The sequence below is a fragment of the Pempheris klunzingeri genome, chromosome 16 (genome assembly GCF_042242105.1).
Source record: "Pempheris klunzingeri isolate RE-2024b chromosome 16, fPemKlu1.hap1, whole genome shotgun sequence".
NCBI classification, from domain to species: domain Eukaryota; kingdom Metazoa; phylum Chordata; class Actinopteri; order Acropomatiformes; family Pempheridae; genus Pempheris; species Pempheris klunzingeri.
Genome location: NC_092027.1, coordinates 4,799,223 through 4,815,687, shown reverse-complemented (window position 1 = coordinate 4,815,687; position 16,465 = coordinate 4,799,223). Strand labels below are relative to the sequence as shown.

The 16,465-nt window shown below is 41.9% G+C and overlaps 4 protein-coding genes across 4 annotated transcripts; 3 read left to right on the top strand and 1 right to left on the bottom strand.

Annotated features, from left to right (window-relative positions):
• The first annotated feature begins 1,044 nt into the window (after positions 1–1,044).
• On the top strand, positions 1,045–2,250 carry LOC139215737 (fatty acid-binding protein, liver-like). Its single transcript, XM_070846780.1, has 4 exons — positions 1,045–1,192; positions 1,266–1,438; positions 1,989–2,078; positions 2,200–2,250. The coding sequence occupies exons 1-4, from the start codon at positions 1,045–1,047 to the stop codon at positions 2,248–2,250; spliced, it is 462 nt and encodes a 153-aa protein (XP_070702881.1).
• A 296-nt stretch (positions 2,251–2,546) lies between these two features.
• Positions 2,547–9,312, top strand: LOC139215696 (serine/arginine-rich splicing factor 10-like). The gene is made up of 6 exons (XM_070846733.1): positions 2,547–2,655; positions 4,365–4,471; positions 5,519–5,620; positions 6,638–6,809; positions 6,914–6,967; positions 7,972–9,312. Exons 1-6 carry the CDS (start codon positions 2,591–2,593, stop codon positions 8,198–8,200), a joined length of 729 nt encoding a protein of 242 aa, XP_070702834.1. The 5' UTR covers positions 2,547–2,590; the 3' UTR covers positions 8,201–9,312.
• A 2,534-nt stretch (positions 9,313–11,846) lies between these two features.
• Positions 11,847–13,355, top strand: LOC139215117 (gap junction alpha-9 protein-like). Its single transcript, XM_070845972.1, has one exon. It carries the CDS (start codon positions 11,847–11,849, stop codon positions 13,353–13,355), a length of 1,509 nt encoding a protein of 502 aa, XP_070702073.1.
• Positions 13,356–14,061: 706 nt separating this feature from the next.
• mycbp (MYC binding protein) lies at positions 14,062–16,083 on the bottom strand. Its single transcript, XM_070845973.1, has 5 exons — positions 15,970–16,083; positions 15,638–15,710; positions 15,449–15,497; positions 14,354–14,483; positions 14,062–14,245 (listed from the first exon to the last, which is right to left on the bottom strand). The coding sequence occupies exons 1-5, from the start codon at positions 15,982–15,984 to the stop codon at positions 14,204–14,206; spliced, it is 309 nt and encodes a 102-aa protein (XP_070702074.1). The 5' UTR covers positions 15,985–16,083; the 3' UTR covers positions 14,062–14,203.
• Between the last annotated feature and the right edge of the window lie 382 nt (positions 16,084–16,465).

Sequence of the window (16,465 nt, the reverse complement as noted above, 5' to 3'; positions counted from 1 at the left end):
CTGACGTCAGAAGGAGCTCTTTAAACCTCTCACAGGCAGCTCTGATGAAGTGCACTGGTGCCTTTGTTCTTTTTTTTAAACTGTCAAAATCATTGAAAAGCAAATTTGAGCAGATGATGCGCTTATCAGAAATGTTTGTTTCCATATCGTTATCAAACTTTTTACATCTCTGAGATTTCAATATGAGTATACACCCCAGAAATCCTTATCAATCAGGCTAAAACATAAAAAAGGGATTTAACTTTAATACGTGTTAGAAGTGTCCTGGTGAAATAAAAAAGCATGTAGTTGGTGATCCAAGAATAAACAGCCAGTATTGTTGGAGGCCTGTGAACAAGCCGAGCACTGTATTAGTAACATCGCTGCATGACTGATCCGTGTTTTCTCAGGGACTGCAGCATGGCGCAGTATTAACAGAGAGCCCTCTGCAGAAAGAAAAGAAGTGTCTCAGTCCTGTCCCTGTTCATGATGTGCCTGTTGTGTAAGCTTCAGTGTTCGACCGCTATGAGCTTCAGTAACATTCCAGCAGTGATCGAGTTTGTGGGCTTTTCTTGTACAGAAGTTCTGTGTATCTGTGCTCCTGGTTGCTGCCAGATTTTTGTTGGGAGGTGAAAGACGTGAATCACCTTTTCATACCTGCACTGAACTGCCTGAGCTTCCTGCTGCCTGCACACGTTTGCCTTAAAATGTTTTCTGCTTTCTGTGTGTTTGCCAGCTGAAGTATTTTTATATTTTGAAAAGAAAGTCATGAACATTTCTCAAACAAAGGAAAGCTTTAATTCCTGTCTGAAATAAAGGTATGTCGTTGCCTAAATTCAGTGTCTATCTGCAGTGTTTTTGTTGGATCTCATGGATGCATGCAAGCATCTGCCTCCTGGTATCTGGTGCCATATTTCATCTACACTCACAGTAACATCTGTTGCTGCAGACTGGGAAGATGTTACACCACAGCCCGCTGGGAATGAGCACTACCAGAAAGTTCAGTCCATCATGGCACCTGCTGGAAACTCCAGTTAAAATAACAGGGAGTTTGAAGTCCCCAACATGCCAACCAGCACAGTGTGTGATGGGATTATGACAACAAGAACAACAAACATCCTCCGGCAAGCAGCACGACCTGCAGGCATGGACTTCAGCGGCACTTGGCAGGTTTATTCTGAGGAAAACCTCGAGGAGTTCTTAAAAGAAATTGGTAAGTTTCAAGCATTTATTTGCCCATGTGTGCAGACATTAACATGTATTTTTAAAAGAATGATGCCCTCTAGGTGCACCTGAAGTGGTTGTCAAAATGCGAAAGGGTGTTAAACCGGTGATAGTGATTGAGCAGAACGGCAAAGACTTCACCTACACGATGAAGACCCCCATCTGCACCAAAGTCCACTCATTCAGCATCGGAAAGGAGTCTGAGATAACGACTCTGGATGGCAGGAAGTTTAAGGTAATTCAAGCCTCAAACTCTTCGTGCATGTCACAAGCACAGAAGTGAAGACGTGATAGTTGTGTGTGAGCTCATGATGCCAACATTTTACCATGAAAAGTGTCTAAGATGGTGTTTTTGTGCATTTTTAAGGCAGTGCTGAGATCTCCAGAGTGTCGCCCCATGCATATAAAGATTTAATAGTCTTACTTATCAAAAAACAACAACCAAACAAGTTTCCTTTGGTGATTGCAAGACTAAATGTATTAAGACACAGTGAGATGTGGACATCTTTGGGAAGGGTGGATGAATTTATGATGCTCATTAAGACAAATAATGTATCTGAAATACGGCAAGACCCATCTTGCTCTTGAGTTCATTATAGATATAGTAGGCAAATATAGTATGTCAATTTTAGGCAATTAAACTCACATTTTTCCTCCGTACATTAATTTGTTATTGGTTGCAAAATAATAGCTTGATTTATGCACAGGGTGCCTGATTTCTTTCAATAACAAAGGAGATTATGGTGGAAATGTTTGCCCCATGCAGTGTTTCTGTTCTTGACCAGTGCACCGTCAGAGAGGAGAATGGGAAGCTGATTTCGGAGACTGACAAGTTCACCTCCGTCCGAGAGAAGCAAGGGGACGACCTGGTTGAGGTCAGTGGTTTTAAGTCTTTAAAAAAAACACACATGCAATGATGACGATGGATTCAGTGTGAGTTTTTTTTTAATGTAAAAGAGCTGTTTTCTCTCTGTTTCTGCCTCCTGACTTTTCCAGACTATCACTGCTGGATCTGTGACTTTCATCAGCAGAAGTAAACGAGTCTGATCAAACAGCGAACGGCTGCCTCTTAGAGCTTCTCAGCTTCAAGCATGGAACCAACTGGAAACAACACAATTAAAAAAAAAAAAAAACTTTATGCATTTAAGAATAAATGTGAATGACTGAACAAACCAGGTTGTTTGTCTTTATTCAGTCCAGTTTCTGCCACAGATGATGGATGTGGAGGACAGACAGCAGGGGCCACTGTGGGCTTTTAGCGCCTGAATTTTGCTCAGCGAAGAAGAACCAGCAGGCGCCTTGTAAGTGCGCATGCGCTACAAATTTTTTTCCCTGCAGATTTTCGTTTACGAAAAAAAAAATTCTTCTGCGGTGTGAGTGTAAATATATGGCCAGATACATGAGGCCTCCAAACACGTCTTTGTTTGTCAGAAACATCTCCGATGAGTCCAGGTGAGTCCACATTCAGACGCTATTTAACCACACGTCACCCACTAACGCTAACTAACTCATATTTTACGGCAGCTAGCTGGTTTAGCTTAGCTAGCAGCTAAAGTTAGCCTCTCCGTCGAGCCTCATGTTGCGTTAAAATAGCGTGAAGCGGCGCTTTATGTGCGGAATATTGATCAGTAGCGTCACATTGCACTCATTTAATTCAAATAAAACCGCTGCTTTTATATCAAGGTGTCTTTTTTAGGACTTATTCCGCCTCGGTAACGTCTCTTTGTTTGCGTTGCGTGTCGGCTGCACGTTGTCCCGCACGTTTTCATGTTTATAAATGAGCAAACAACGCAGCGTGAAATCAAACAACAATTCAGTGAATGTTTTGGTGTTTTGCAGGTAAAATAATTTCTAAAAATAAGGTTTTAACTTGGCTGGTTTTTAATGAATCTAGCTAGTTAACGTTAGCTTATATGCCGTTATTTCAGTTAGCGTTTATTCATTTAAGTTGCCTGCTTTTTATTAAAGTCGTTAACCATCATAACGTCATATTGTGACTGATATATGTTTTGAAGGATAATGAGCGTAAATGAGCTTTACACGCTCCTGTGGGGGTTCAATAAAAGCGCGGCACCACCTTTACAATCGATTATCTTAAATGTAGATACCTTCTAAATATTAACAAGTGATCGAACAGGCATCAGAAAGCCTCTGAAAGTTGGTGACAAAGGTTTGTTATCAGCTACAAAGTCCCAAAGCAGTAAAAACAAGTCTTATAGGTTTGGTCTTAAGGATAAGATAGAAACAAAACAAGAAAATGTCTGTTAGTGCATAATTATAATTGTCCTGTCAAATCTAGTAAATTAGTAATATTACTGACTTCAAAAATACACAAGCTGTCTAATTATAACATTACAGTCCAGTAGTTCTCTATTAATGTCATTCTGTTAACTCCAGCCTGTGTTTTTACAAAACAAAAACATCGTCAAATGTTTCCCTGATCTCAACACAGACAAAAAAGGGTTGAAAGTATATGAAACTGCAGTCAGGTTTTTACTCTACAGGCCTTGTTAAATTAGTAATAATGGTACGTTTTTAGATTAGGTTTAATTTTCCTAATCCAGCTGTACTAATGTTTTCAGTAGATAAACCTACAGTTATTGTTTCCTAAACTGATTATATACATGTTGACTACAGTGTGTGTATGAGTGCTCATCTTATTCTGTGTTTTTCTCCTCATCATTGTAACATATTAACCCATGTTCTCCAGACATGATTAGCTGTTATTTGCTGAATGGTTTTACTTTTGAACATCTGATTTGAATCTAACTGGAATGGAGCAAAAGTGCTGCAACTTCTGCTTATGTCAGTTTTAGACTTGTTAGTGGGTTTGACATTGAATTGCATGTTGATCAAAATATAAACCTTAAAGGGTCCGTTTACCTCAAAACACAGCACAAATTAGCTTAATTCAACCTTTTTTAGATGTAGAATTGTTTTGGAGCAACGGCAAGCAAGAAAAGAACACAGAAACTGTGTGGACAGGTGGGTCAGATCACCAGGTAAGAGGTAAAGTGTTTTTTTATGTGTGTGTGTTTTGGGGTGAACTGTCCCTTTAGCCTTGTCACCAGCTGCTCTCCCAGCTGCTGTTACTGGTTAATGATGTAGGCAGAGTTGCCCGTGATGGTCAGTGGAATCACACTTGTATTTACGGTGTTCAGGCCTGAGGATTTGCGGCGTGAGTTTGGCCGCTATGGGCCGATAGTGGATGTCTACATCCCACTTGACTTCTATACACGTCAACCAAGAGGATTTGCATACATTCAATATCCTTTCCCAATGAGTTTTTACTGTTTGTGCTCTTTCTAACAAATAATTTTAATCTCCTTTCAGCAGAGAAGATATGTTTTTATGGCATTTTTTCTTGCACATAATTTGATTGAATATCTAACACACGTATTTCTCTGTTATTGCTTCAGAAAATGTAAAAGCATCCAGTTGTGGAACCGGCCACAAAGAGTAACAAAGACCCGTGTAGAGTAGCTGTAAAGACAAGTCACACAGACCTGCAGGATCAGAGGGAGGGAAAAGGTTCAAAAGAGAAAGTAAAGCATGAAGAGGAAAAGGGAACGGAGACAAAGCTTGGAAATGGCGGCAAAGAATTGGGAAAAGAAAAGAGGTTTAAGAGGAAAAGGCAAGCAGGAAACCCAAGTCTCTGTGGGAGTCGATTAAAGAGTGTAAAGATCAAGATGAAGTTCAAAGTCAAGCATGGGCAAAGGTAACAAGTCTGAATTATTTTGTATCCTCCCAAGACAAATCCACAAATTTGACATCACAACAAAATCAGCTTTCCCTGTGACACTTTAATTTTAATCAAAGCAATTTAATCAACCATTAATGTATTTGATTTGTTTACATATTTGTAGTCCTGATCCCCCACACAATTATTTGATGTGTTTGAAAAGCTTGCTTCATCTTATATCTCTACAAAAATCAGCTCAGCGTGCATTTGTTTGTTGCTTTTCTCACTTGTTTTACCAGTTTGAAGTAATGTATAATTTGTTGTAATTTTAAAGTGTTTTTCTTACAAATCAGGCCACACAAATTAAAGAAAATGTTTGAATGACTCTTACCACAAATATAAGATCCAATGTGCTAAGAAAGAAAGAAAGTTACAAGTACTACAAATGTACTACAAGTAGAAAATATTAGTGGAACTGATGGTTTAGTATTTTCTGTGAGTGGAAATATTTTTTTCCTTTTGCTCATTTCACCCTCCTGAGGAAAAAAGAAAAAAAGCCCTAAAACATTTATCTGAGTTTGTGTGGTCTTACCGAAAATCAGAGCAAACAAAACCCTTAACCACTCAGCACATTTGAGGATGTGCGCGATGCCGAAGACGCCCTTCACAGCCTGGACAGGAAGTGGGTCTGTGGTCGTCAGATTGAAATCCAGTTCGCCCAGGGTGACAGAAAGAGTAAGTGTTTAACTTTTTGTTTGTATTTGCAGCTAAATACAGGTTTTCTTGCTCTGTACTGAAACTAGATTGTCAGTATGTCTGGGTATCAGTAATCAATACCTTTTCAGGTATCGACTGAAGTAGTATCAAAAGATTTGTATTTGATAATGACTAAAATAACTACTACAAAATGATTACTTGTATGGTTTGCTCACAGCCAATCACCTTGAGGGGTCTGTTGTTAAATGCAGCGTATGATTGGCCGACCACAGCAGCAACTGTAGCTCATGCAGCCTGTGGTGAAGTCGAATGTGGCGAAGATTGAATTAAATCAAATGATCTCAGGAGTAACTGGAAGTACGAATAACTTTACAAAGCACCAAATCAAGTTTTGTACTGATATCACTTTAAGGATACTGGTATTCATATTGGTAGCATGCTTTTTTTTTTCCTTTAAATGAAAGCCAGCCCTAATTATTGGTGTCACTTAACCTACAAAAGCTGTAATATTCATTCACTACCTGGATTGTAGGAATCAGTGAGCAGTGTGTGCTGCTGGCAGCGCTGAAGTAGCCAAACTCATGGCTTAAATCCACCCTAACAGTGTGGTGGTGTGAGTTACACAGGTGGTTAGATGAATCCGTCTTTCTCAGCTCATTATTAATGGGGGTGTTCCATTTAGGTGTTCGGGGCTGACTGGCACATTTCCACCTGTGCTCGTGTCAAATCAAAATGTCCTTCAAGTCCTGTTGGTCCCCTCTGTGACTCAGTGTTCATCCTCTAATGCTTACATTAATCAATCAATGATTGGCTGTTTGATTAATGCTTATATTGACTGATCACTGTGCAGCCAAATAAACTGGAAGTTACAGCCAGTGATAATAGAGTTCTTACAGTCGTCCTGATGGCGACATGTTAAAACAGAAGAGATGTTACTAGTTCCTCACAAACTGTTACTCCTGTGAATGTTTTCTGCCTTCTAGTCGGGGCTAATCCGCTTCTCTCATCACTTTGTTTGTTTTTTTTTTACATCAGCACCAAATCAGATGAAATCAAAGGAAAGGCGTTCTCCAAGCAGATCCTCCCGATACGATGACTATGATCGAGACAGCCGGCGCAGACGCAGCCGCAGCCGCAGCTACGAGAGATACAGGTCACGCAGCCCATCGTACGATCGCCATCGCAGGCGGTCCGAGAGTCCTCGAGAGTGAGTGTGTCTCCCAGTAACTTGTTGCCACAGACTGAATCCTCACGGTTGTTGTGCTTAAGCGTTTCTTTGAAAAGGAAATAACTTTAATTTTCCCTCTTCAGGTCTCGAGGTCGTGTGTACGGAAGAGGAAGAAGCAGGAGCCGTGAGGACGACAGGTAGAGCCTCCCTTAGAGTCTGACTCTCTGTCTCTGTAATGTTTAATTGTATTTCTTTAAAATAAGCCTGTGCCGACTGGCAATCAGATGTCGGATTGATGTTTGTTTTTTCCTACGCTGATATTAACTTGATTTGAAATTACACATTGTTAAAACTATGACGCTGCAAAATCTCTAGAATCTGCACCTCGCTGTGCTCTGTTCACCCGCTGAGCCCCGTTAATCAGCACGTGTGACGAGTGAATTTTAAATCCTTAATGTCTCTTTTCCCTGAATGTGACGCCGTGCATCTTCTGTTGTCCTCGTGCCTGCTCACCAAAACGTTGCCCTGCTCTCTATCAGTCGTTCACGCTGTGGATCTGACTTGTGATATTAAAGATTAAAAGATGCTGAAATAATAAGCAGAACAGGATGCTGTCATACTGTCGCACAGACTTTTGAAAGGCAGCTGTTGTTTGAACAACAGCAAAACAAAAAATGCATGACGATATGTTGCTATGGTGATGTATTGTTTACAAAGAATAGAGTGAAATATATTAGATGCAATCATTGTGTGCTTTGCATTATTATTATTATATAGCACAATACAGTATATTATGCATTACTGCATGATTTCTCCTTGTGTGAGGGAGCTGTGCAACATCCGGTTGTTAATTCGGCAGAAAATTCAATATATTGTAACAATATTCTCTGCTGACCTCCTGATTTTACCGTTCTGCTGTCGTCCTTTAACACGATATCCAGTTTGCTGTCTGTGAATGCAGCATTAAGTTGTACAAGCTGATATTTCACTGGCGAGCTGCGACATAACTCCCACCGTGATCAGATCGCCCATCAACGATTTTCCAACCCTGATGTATAAATACACTCACAGCATTTCTAGGGTGGAGTTAATGTAGTTTTTCAGCCTTCGTTACCTTAAAATTCAGAACGTTTGACACATCAGACCGTTGAGTGAAGCGTTTTTCTCTCTGACGGCCGTCCGTCTCTCTGTGTCTCTTCAGGTACAGGCAGCGGCCCCGGAGAGAGTCCAGAGGGAGATCTCGGTCGCGCTCCAAATCTGCATCTCCGCGGGAAGCCGTCAACCCGGCGTCGACCTCCCATTACACCGAGGAAGAAGTGCGGCGGACGCACTCCCCGTCCCGCTCGAGGTCCCGGTCCGCATCAAGATCGCGCTCTCGCTCACGCTCCCGGTCCCGATCCTGGGCCGGACGCAAGTCAGGAGGACGCTAGAAAAGTTCTCTGCCCCCCTCCCCTCCCTCTTATCCGTCATTCTGTCAGATTGACCAGATTTGGTCGTTTGTCGAGAAAAGATTTGTTTGTTTTGACATGAATGTAACGTCCACTGAACCATTTGTAGAAAGCTTGTCTTTGCGGCTCCATTTTAAGATCGATGCTGGTCCTTTTGCTTGGTTTTATAAAGTTGTTTTGGTAAGATTTCCCAATAGGAACATGAAGCAGTCACCGGTCTCTGTGTTCAGTGGTAGTCAGCCAGGAATAATTGTCTTTTTTATATACTGTTACTGATGATTTTGTTTTCTAAACCCTATGCACCCGTTTTTGCAGACATTCAGTATTTTAAGAAGAATCCAGTCTTGACGAACCAAACCAGCGTTTCTGTGCGTTTTATCACACTAATAACCAAACGCATGCTTCGTACTTCACTGCTGATTTGTCTGTTTTCTTCTTCTTTTCTTACAGCCACAGTTTCATTTATTTTACTTTAATAAAACTCATCTTCAGAAACTTAAAACCTGCTCGATAATCTGTCACAGTGAACATGATTGAGATAATCGTCGGCTCACACTGTCAGAGCCGCAGACGAGGAGCGAGACCGCGACAATACATACAAGCAGCCTCGACGTCCCTACGAGTCAATTTTCATACTGAGAAGATGAGTCTGTGGTGACAGAAACATTTAAAACTAAAGAATACGTCTGCGTTAAGTGATCGTAGAAGTCTTGAGTACCTGAGTGTGGCGGCTAAAATGCACAGAAACGCTGCTGTGGTCCTTAAAAGTGTTAAAATTCTGTCGACCCGCGACTTTAACAACAAACTGTTTAAACATGTATGTGAGTCTGTTTTAATTTTGTGCTGTTTCCTCTAAGATCTGACCTTTTTTTTTTTTTTTTTTTTCTCAGAGGGTGTTTTATTTTTGGAACATTTATTCTAATTTCGGTTCTGAGAGGAGAAACAAAGGTTCCTCGTTGGTGTGTCTGCGGCCGTGTTGATGGTTTTTCAGAAAGAATCTTGTCACTGCATGTTTTATTCTCCTAATCTTCTATCTTTAGTAGGAAGAAACTGTTATTTTCAGTAATAAATGGATAACATTCAGTATAAGGAAACAGTCTGTGACTTCAGTTTGTGAACTTACCTTTAATAAACCGTCTCAAAGGTATTTACAGGCCAGCAATAGTCAAGAAACCTAAAAGTCTGAGGAACATTTTTATAACCTTGAAGAAACAAATAACAGATATCATTGTTAAACACACCTACTAATAATGAATCCAAGCAGCGCAGTTCAACAAGGAAAAAACTGATGTTAAATTATTTTACAAAATGTTAAGTTTGAAAAATGCTCAGTTTAACCCATTATGTTTTAAAGGTTAGAATTTGGATTCAAACACTCTTTGAAAAATGCTTGATTTTAAAAAACTTTTTTTAAATGGTGTATATAAACTCTCACTATAATCTAAATATTAGACATAAAAATCTTTGACGTTTTGTATAAAAACCCCAAACTTGACATTATGATGGAATTGAACATGATGTTTGTCCTGACGTCCGCTGGGAGCTTCAGTCCGACGAGAGGTGGATCCTCCATCGTCCATCCAGTCTGCCGTCATCTGCGTGGAAAACAGACGGTCCAGCCGCGGCCATTGATTTCCTTTTAATGGATCAGTAGCTGGGTGGAACAACGTAAATTAGATTCACAGCGAAGATGCAACCATGTATGAAATCGGACGTGCCCCATTGATCACCGTAGTGAAAAAATGACATTGATTAGTACAATGGCAGCATGGATACAGTCTATTGTACAGTGGGGACCTCAGGCCTGAGAGAACACTCTGAAAATCAAGAATATTTATTCTGACAACCAGATTTAAGCAAATTTGTGGCACTGACCAGCTTCAGTAGATCAAACCCACCTGATCGGATTTAAAGCTGATCAATTACACAAATTTGCTAAAAATAGAGCATAATCTTAAATAATTCTTCTTTTCATACATGCCATAATGTCAGACTTTCAGACTTTTGGAGCCCGCTACAGTGATAAAAATTCACTGGTTTTACTGTTCATGTGCGACAATGTGCTGGTTTTCTTGAGTTGGCCGTGATGGAAAACTGAATATCTACAGAATTTGGGCAGTTTTTCAACAAAACACATCTAGGACGTAAGATTAAATGAGGATATTGATCTGCTGGAGGAGCGGCTGATGGTTTGGACAATAAACCACCTTTGAGGATCAGATCAGATCAGATCACGTTTGTCCTGTGTGAACATAGAGGATCAAACAAGTTCAGGGTCCTCTGGGTTCAACCAGTAATAGACGTCAAACAATTGAATATTTGACGGCACATTTCAGCCCTAATGACTCGCAGGAACTGGCAGCCAGTCCGCTCGCACTGCTGCAAGGTAAATGGCAACAGAACAGTGCAGAGGCATTGATTGTGTTTGTCTTTCACAGGATATAAGTTGTGAACAGGCAGAGCCGGCAGGGATTGTTTGTTTTTGTCCAGTTTTCACCACCAGCCGAGACTAAAATCTCTCTTTTTACATGTTTATATGAGAAGATAAAGCAGAAGAAAGATGTGTTTGTAGGATTGTGTTCAACGGCATCAGCAGCTTTCTTGCAAAGGGCCTTTAATGTTACAGTTCATATCCAAGATGAAAGGTAAGTTAACTTATTTTAAAAGAAATATCTGACATTGTTTAGTAAGTTAGGTCACTTTGTAAGAACATTACAGTGAGTGAGTGTATTTCAGCTTTATTTTAGAGCAATATTTGTCTTATTTGATGTGAAAAAACACTCCGTTTTTAGTAACTCTCGTGAATAACATCATGGATTTAATTTGATTGTCTATTGGGATAGGCCTCTGCTGTAACTGGATAAACCGGTTGTATAAATAAAAGCAGTGGCGGGACAGGTATTTGGATCTTTTACTCAATAAAATTAGCAATACCACAATGTAAAAAAAATACAAGTTCAAACGTTGACTTAAAAAATACAGACGTATCAGAAAAATGTACTTGAAATACCAAAAGTACTCATTATGGTGTAAATGGTGTAGTGATGTATTAACATGTGAGGCTGTCATGATGTAGTTTTTATACGGTTGGGTGGTCGATGATCATTCATTTCATCTCATAAAACTAGTTTTATGATGTGAAATCTTAATCTGATAGCTGATAACTCCAGCTATCAACTAATGTAGCAGAGTAAAAAGTCCAGCATTTACCTGTGAAATATAATCCAGGTGAAAGTGGCATGAAGTAGAACTACTTAAGAAAAAGCAGCTGAAAAGTGAGTGAATGCACTCTTTCACTTTCTAGGTTTGTTTCACCTGTTTCCTCTGCTAGTTCAGACAAATGTATCAGTATCAGTGTGTGTGGTTTATCAACCCATAAGTAACAAAAACACCTGAATTACAGAAAAGTAAAAGTTGAGGTTAGTTAGAAAGTGTCACAGTGACTCAGTTTGTCCACCAGAGAGCAGTGAAATGTCTCCCTCAGTCTGTAGCTTGATCACAATTTAAAAAAACAAATCGAGGGGTCTGTTGCAGTTTTGTGTCTTTCTATAAATATTATCAGTTTGAGCCTCAAAAGCTCTTCGTTGACTTGTTTCCCACTTTCGTTACAGCACTGCTAAAGTAAAACATGGGAGACTGGAACTTCCTCGGGGGGATCTTGGAGGAGGTGCACATCCACTCCACCATGGTCGGAAAGATCTGGCTGACCATCCTGTTCATATTCCGGATGTTGGTGCTGGGCGTCGCTGCAGAGGACGTGTGGAACGACGAGCAGTCCGACTTCATCTGCAACACCGAGCAGCCCGGCTGCCGCAACGTCTGCTACGACCAGGCCTTCCCCATCTCCCTCATCCGCTACTGGGTGCTCCAGGTGATCTTTGTGTCCTCGCCCTCCCTGGTGTACATGGGCCATGCCATCTACCAGCTGCGAGCTCTGGAGAAGGAGCGCCACTGCAAGAAGGTGGCTCTCCGTCGCGAGCTGGAGGCGGTGGACGTGGAGCTGGTGGAGGTGAGGAGGAGGATCGAGAAGGAGATGAGGCAGCTGGAGCAGGGGAAGCTCAACAAAGCGCCGCTGAGGGGCTCTCTGCTGTGTACTTATGTGGCCCACATCGTCACCCGCTCGGTGGTCGAGGTCAGCTTCATGATGGGTCAGTACATCCTGTACGGACACCACCTGAGCACCCTTTACAAGTGCGACAGGGAGCCGTGCCCCAATGTGGTTGACTGCTTCGTCTCCAGGCCCACGGAGAAATCTGTCTTCATGGTGTTCATGCAAGCGATTGCGTGCATCTCCCTCTTCCTCAGCCTCCTAGAGATCATGCACCTGGGGTTCAAGAAGCTGAAGAAGGGCATCCTGGACTACTACCCACATCTGAAGGACGACCTCGACGATTATTACGTCAACAAGTCGAAAAAGAACTCAGTTGTGCATCAGGTCTGCATGGGCACATCTGTGGGCCGTAAGACTACTATTCCCACAGCACCATGTGGGTACACGTTACTGTTGGAGAAGCAGGGCAACGGACCGAACTACCCTCTTCTTAGTGCCTCCTCGGCCTTCGTCCCAATACAAGGGGACCCTGGTGCAAAGCCGGACAGCCACAAGGACGTGAAGGAGGGAGTGCCGAGCCCCACAGAGCAAAACAGCAACTCCAACAACACCAGCAGCGAGACTCGCTCTCCTCCTGCAGACAAGCAGGACGAGCAGGAGGATCGATCTTCCCCCCATCACGAGGACATGGGGTGTGCGAGGTCTGAGTATCCCACCCTCCCTGTGGCCGACACCTCCTCCTGCACAACACTGTCAGGCATTGTGAGGAAGACACGGAGGCTCAGTCCACCGTGGAACTGCTCCACTCTGGTGGAGGGGAACGGCTCGGACAGCGGAGATTCGTACCACGGGAGCAACAGCATGAAGCTACGCAGCAGCTGTGTTGGCCCCCGAGCCAGGCTGCTCTCAAAGTCAGACATTAAGAGGCCGAGCAGGCCCCAGAGCCCGGACTCTGCAGGGGAGCTGAGCTCTATATCTCGACACAGCCGGGAGAGTAACAGCCCCACCGCCTCCTCTCCAAACCGCAGAGTGTCGGCGGCGAGCAGTGCCAGCAGCAGGCGAGCTCCAACCGACCTGCAGATATAAACTACACACTGCCTGCTCGCCAACACGGCAACAGAAACTCTGAATAGGCCGTAACGCTGGGTGTGAACACTGCATCACTGCACTTTTCACACATCGAAGTTCTTTAAAAGACATTAAAACAAGCACAACAAGCCAAAGAGCAGCCAGTTTGCAAAAAGACCTTATGAAGCGTAAAGACAACCTGCAATCAAACATCAGCTCTTCATCTTATCCGACGGTTGTGTTTTCTTACATTTCCACGTGTGTTACAGAGATTCTGCTGGACATTTAATGATTTGGCTGAATGCCACAGTACTGTCTGACTGATTAGAGAGGAGTGGAAAACTGACAGCACGAATCTATAATGTTATTTTAGGGTCGAATGGTGCCGTTATGCAATCAGTGACGCTGTCTGAACGAGTCCATCCCGTTCCAACGTGTCAGGAAGTGCTTCAAGCAACATTAAACATCAAAATATTCAGCTCCAGATGTCACAGTGACTGAAAAGTATCTCTGCATTTGTGTGTTTTCTGTTATATGTTGTCATTTGTCTGACTTTAATTTCCCATCAGGCACATGAGCAGTGACCTTTGACTTTTTGTACAAAAAATACTAAAAAACTAAAGATGATTAGAAAAATAATCATTATTTTGGTTGGAAATATCAAGACATGAAGAGAAATGCTGAAAAAAACATTTTTATTTTCGACAAAGCAAAAAGTTAAATAACAAAAATTTACAGTGATGCTGTTTCCACTGTACATCCATTATTATGTAATAAACATTTACACATTTCTCAAAAAATGCTCTTGTTTTTCTGGCACATTTTTCTTTTTTAAGCCCAGAAAGCAGCGACATAACTCCTCCTTTCTACTCCGCAGCTCCATCCTCAGGTGGTTCATACTGCATCAGCTGGAAGATGATATTAAGGCCGAGGTTAGAGGTTACAGTAAAAGCAACACGCTCAATCGCAGGCAGCTCTGGTTTATTTGTAAACTAGAAATGTTAGCATTGTCTCACCCTGTTCCTCAGCTCTTTGTTCTCCTCCATGAGCAGGTTACACTTCTGTTGTAGATCAGCCAGCTCCATGCGAAGAGCCTCGGCGTCTGCCGGCTCTGGACCCGCCGCACCGAGGTGAAGCTTTATGAAGCTGTGCAGGTGGTTCAGGTAAACACGTGCTCTCAATATTCAGTCCACAGAAAAATTTAGTTTTAACAAAGTGGTCAGGTGTCAAGCCTGGTAAGGACACTATCCAGCAACAGTGACTTATTTCCTTCTGGGGTCATTAATGTAAAATAAAACGATGATTCAGATTGTTGCTCATGGACGTCTCTGCAAGAAAACAACTCCTCTGACCTCCTATGACCAACAATCTTCTACCTGATGTGCTGTATTCATACTCTGATAATCAGGGTGACAAAAATTACAGCAACGCACCAAAGTACAATGAACTAAAGCCCAGCTGACACATTCGCTGGGTTCAATTATCTAGCAGTCACACTTCAAAATCAATGTTCAATCTATTTCCGCCCCCCAGCTACATTGCTGACATTTAAAAGAAATTCTCTCATAGGGGAAATGCTGTTCTGTTATCCACTGGCTGATATCTTCCACCCTCTCTGAGACAGCACCAACCTTATCTCCAGACGGTGTAACACTAACACCACACACAGTGGTTATGGTATTGATCTATAAGATCACTGCAGACTTTTCCAGGATTCAATTTCCTTTTGTTGAATCAGAGCCATGATGGAGAAGCTTGTCTGGAAAGCAAAAAATGACTCTTTTGTTCTCAAATGTGGGCCTTGATGCAGAATTGCCATAGCATTTACAAGTTAAAATAAATGTGTTAAAAGAAGGTCATAATGGAAAAGTCTCTCCCAGGTCTGTTGCCGGGTTATACAACAGATTCAATTCATAACAAAACTAAGAAATTCTGGTTTCACAGTGATTGGTAGTCTGGATATTATTTTGTCAATGTATTTGATCTAAAAATCTGTTTTTCTGCCGGATTTCTCCTTGTTTTGGGGTTAGAGGGTCATTGAATCACCATTTAGAGGCATCCCAATACCAGTTTATTACTTCTTTAAAGCTGTACACACTTGAAAAGGATACTCCAGTGCATTGTTAGGTTTGTCAGTCTCTTCATAAAGTGCCACTAAAACTGCAAAAGAGAAACGGCGAGAGGATGAAGCAGCACAGCAGGGGTGCCGATGGAAACAAAGTGAATGGATGAGTTTAACACCAAGTTTTGGATGCATGTGTACACGCTAAATAAGCTCCTCACATCGCTTGTATACCTACCGCTTGTTATAGTGTCAAGAACCCCAGATTTTTCTAGATATCTTCTAAATTGTTCTCGTTTCGATTCTGAAGCCTGAAATATAAAACAAACGATTGGCTCACATGAATTAGTAGCACATGTGTGACAGATTGTATCTACTGACAAAACAACTGTGGGTGTGTGGCGGGGATTTTCTTTTATAATCAACAAAAAACTACATGGGAAACGGTGCGTTCACGGCCTGGCTTTAGCTAACTAATTAGCACATGCTCCATACTACCCACTACGAACTATTAACATTAGCGAGTAAGAATAACCAACAGCTTCAGAGAGCAGGTAACCAAATACTCACTCTGTAATGGGCCATGAATATGACGGTAGCTGTGTAATTTACAGGTAAATTTACGTGAAGTGTTGCCAGCCGGGCTGTTTGTTTGCTTCTGCCTACAACACACAGGAGGTGGATTCGTTGCCATGACAACACATTAAAACGGCCGTAGCGATGCGGAAATGCATTTCTTCCGGAATAGATTTATCGCGTTAAATAAATAATTCGGATTAAGAAATACCACAGTGAATTTTTAAAAAAATACATCTTTATCATCTCTTAGTACTTTGTCGCGGTAACCGTGGCAACCCGAAACATAGAAGTTAAAGCTAGCGGGAGAGAACGGTCAGGTGCAGGAGACGTCACTTCCGCAGTGCTGACGTATAAAACGTAGGGCTCCATCTCCGCAGGACGGAGTGACAGCGGGCGCAGCTCCTCCAGTGTCTTTATAGATCAGCGTTTCCCCGCAGCGCTCTGCTCACATGACTGTGTTTCTCTGAGCTGACTGAAAACAGATGCA

What these genes read in the sequence shown, in the direction of transcription:
- LOC139215117 (XM_070845972.1), top strand. Translation starts at nt 11,847, where the DNA reads ATGGGAGACTGGAACTTCCTCGGGGGGATCTTGGAGGAGGTGCACATC.
- mycbp (XM_070845973.1), bottom strand. An exon ending in TCTTGACACTATAACAAGCG is followed by an intron (nt 15,498 to 15,637) that starts GTAGGTATACAA and finishes TCTCTTTTGCAG; the next exon opens with TTTTAGTGGCACTTTATGAA. An exon ending in ACAAAGAGCTGAGGAACAGG is followed by an intron (nt 14,246 to 14,353) that starts GTGAGACAATGC and finishes ATCATCTTCCAG; the next exon opens with CTGATGCAGTATGAACCACC.
- LOC139215737 (XM_070846780.1), top strand. Translation starts at nt 1,045, where the DNA reads ATGCCAACCAGCACAGTGTGTGATGGGATTATGACAACAAGAACAACA. An exon ending in GGAGTTCTTAAAAGAAATTG is followed by an intron (nt 1,193 to 1,265) that starts GTAAGTTTCAAG and finishes GATGCCCTCTAG; the next exon opens with GTGCACCTGAAGTGGTTGTC. An exon ending in AAGGGGACGACCTGGTTGAG is followed by an intron (nt 2,079 to 2,199) that starts GTCAGTGGTTTT and finishes TGACTTTTCCAG; the next exon opens with ACTATCACTGCTGGATCTGT.
- LOC139215696 (XM_070846733.1), top strand. Translation starts at nt 2,591, where the DNA reads ATGGCCAGATACATGAGGCCTCCAAACACGTCTTTGTTTGTCAGAAAC. An exon ending in AGGATTTGCATACATTCAAT is followed by an intron (nt 4,472 to 5,518) that starts ATCCTTTCCCAA and finishes CACTCAGCACAT; the next exon opens with TTGAGGATGTGCGCGATGCC. An exon ending in CGCCCAGGGTGACAGAAAGA is followed by an intron (nt 5,621 to 6,637) that starts GTAAGTGTTTAA and finishes TTTTTACATCAG; the next exon opens with CACCAAATCAGATGAAATCA.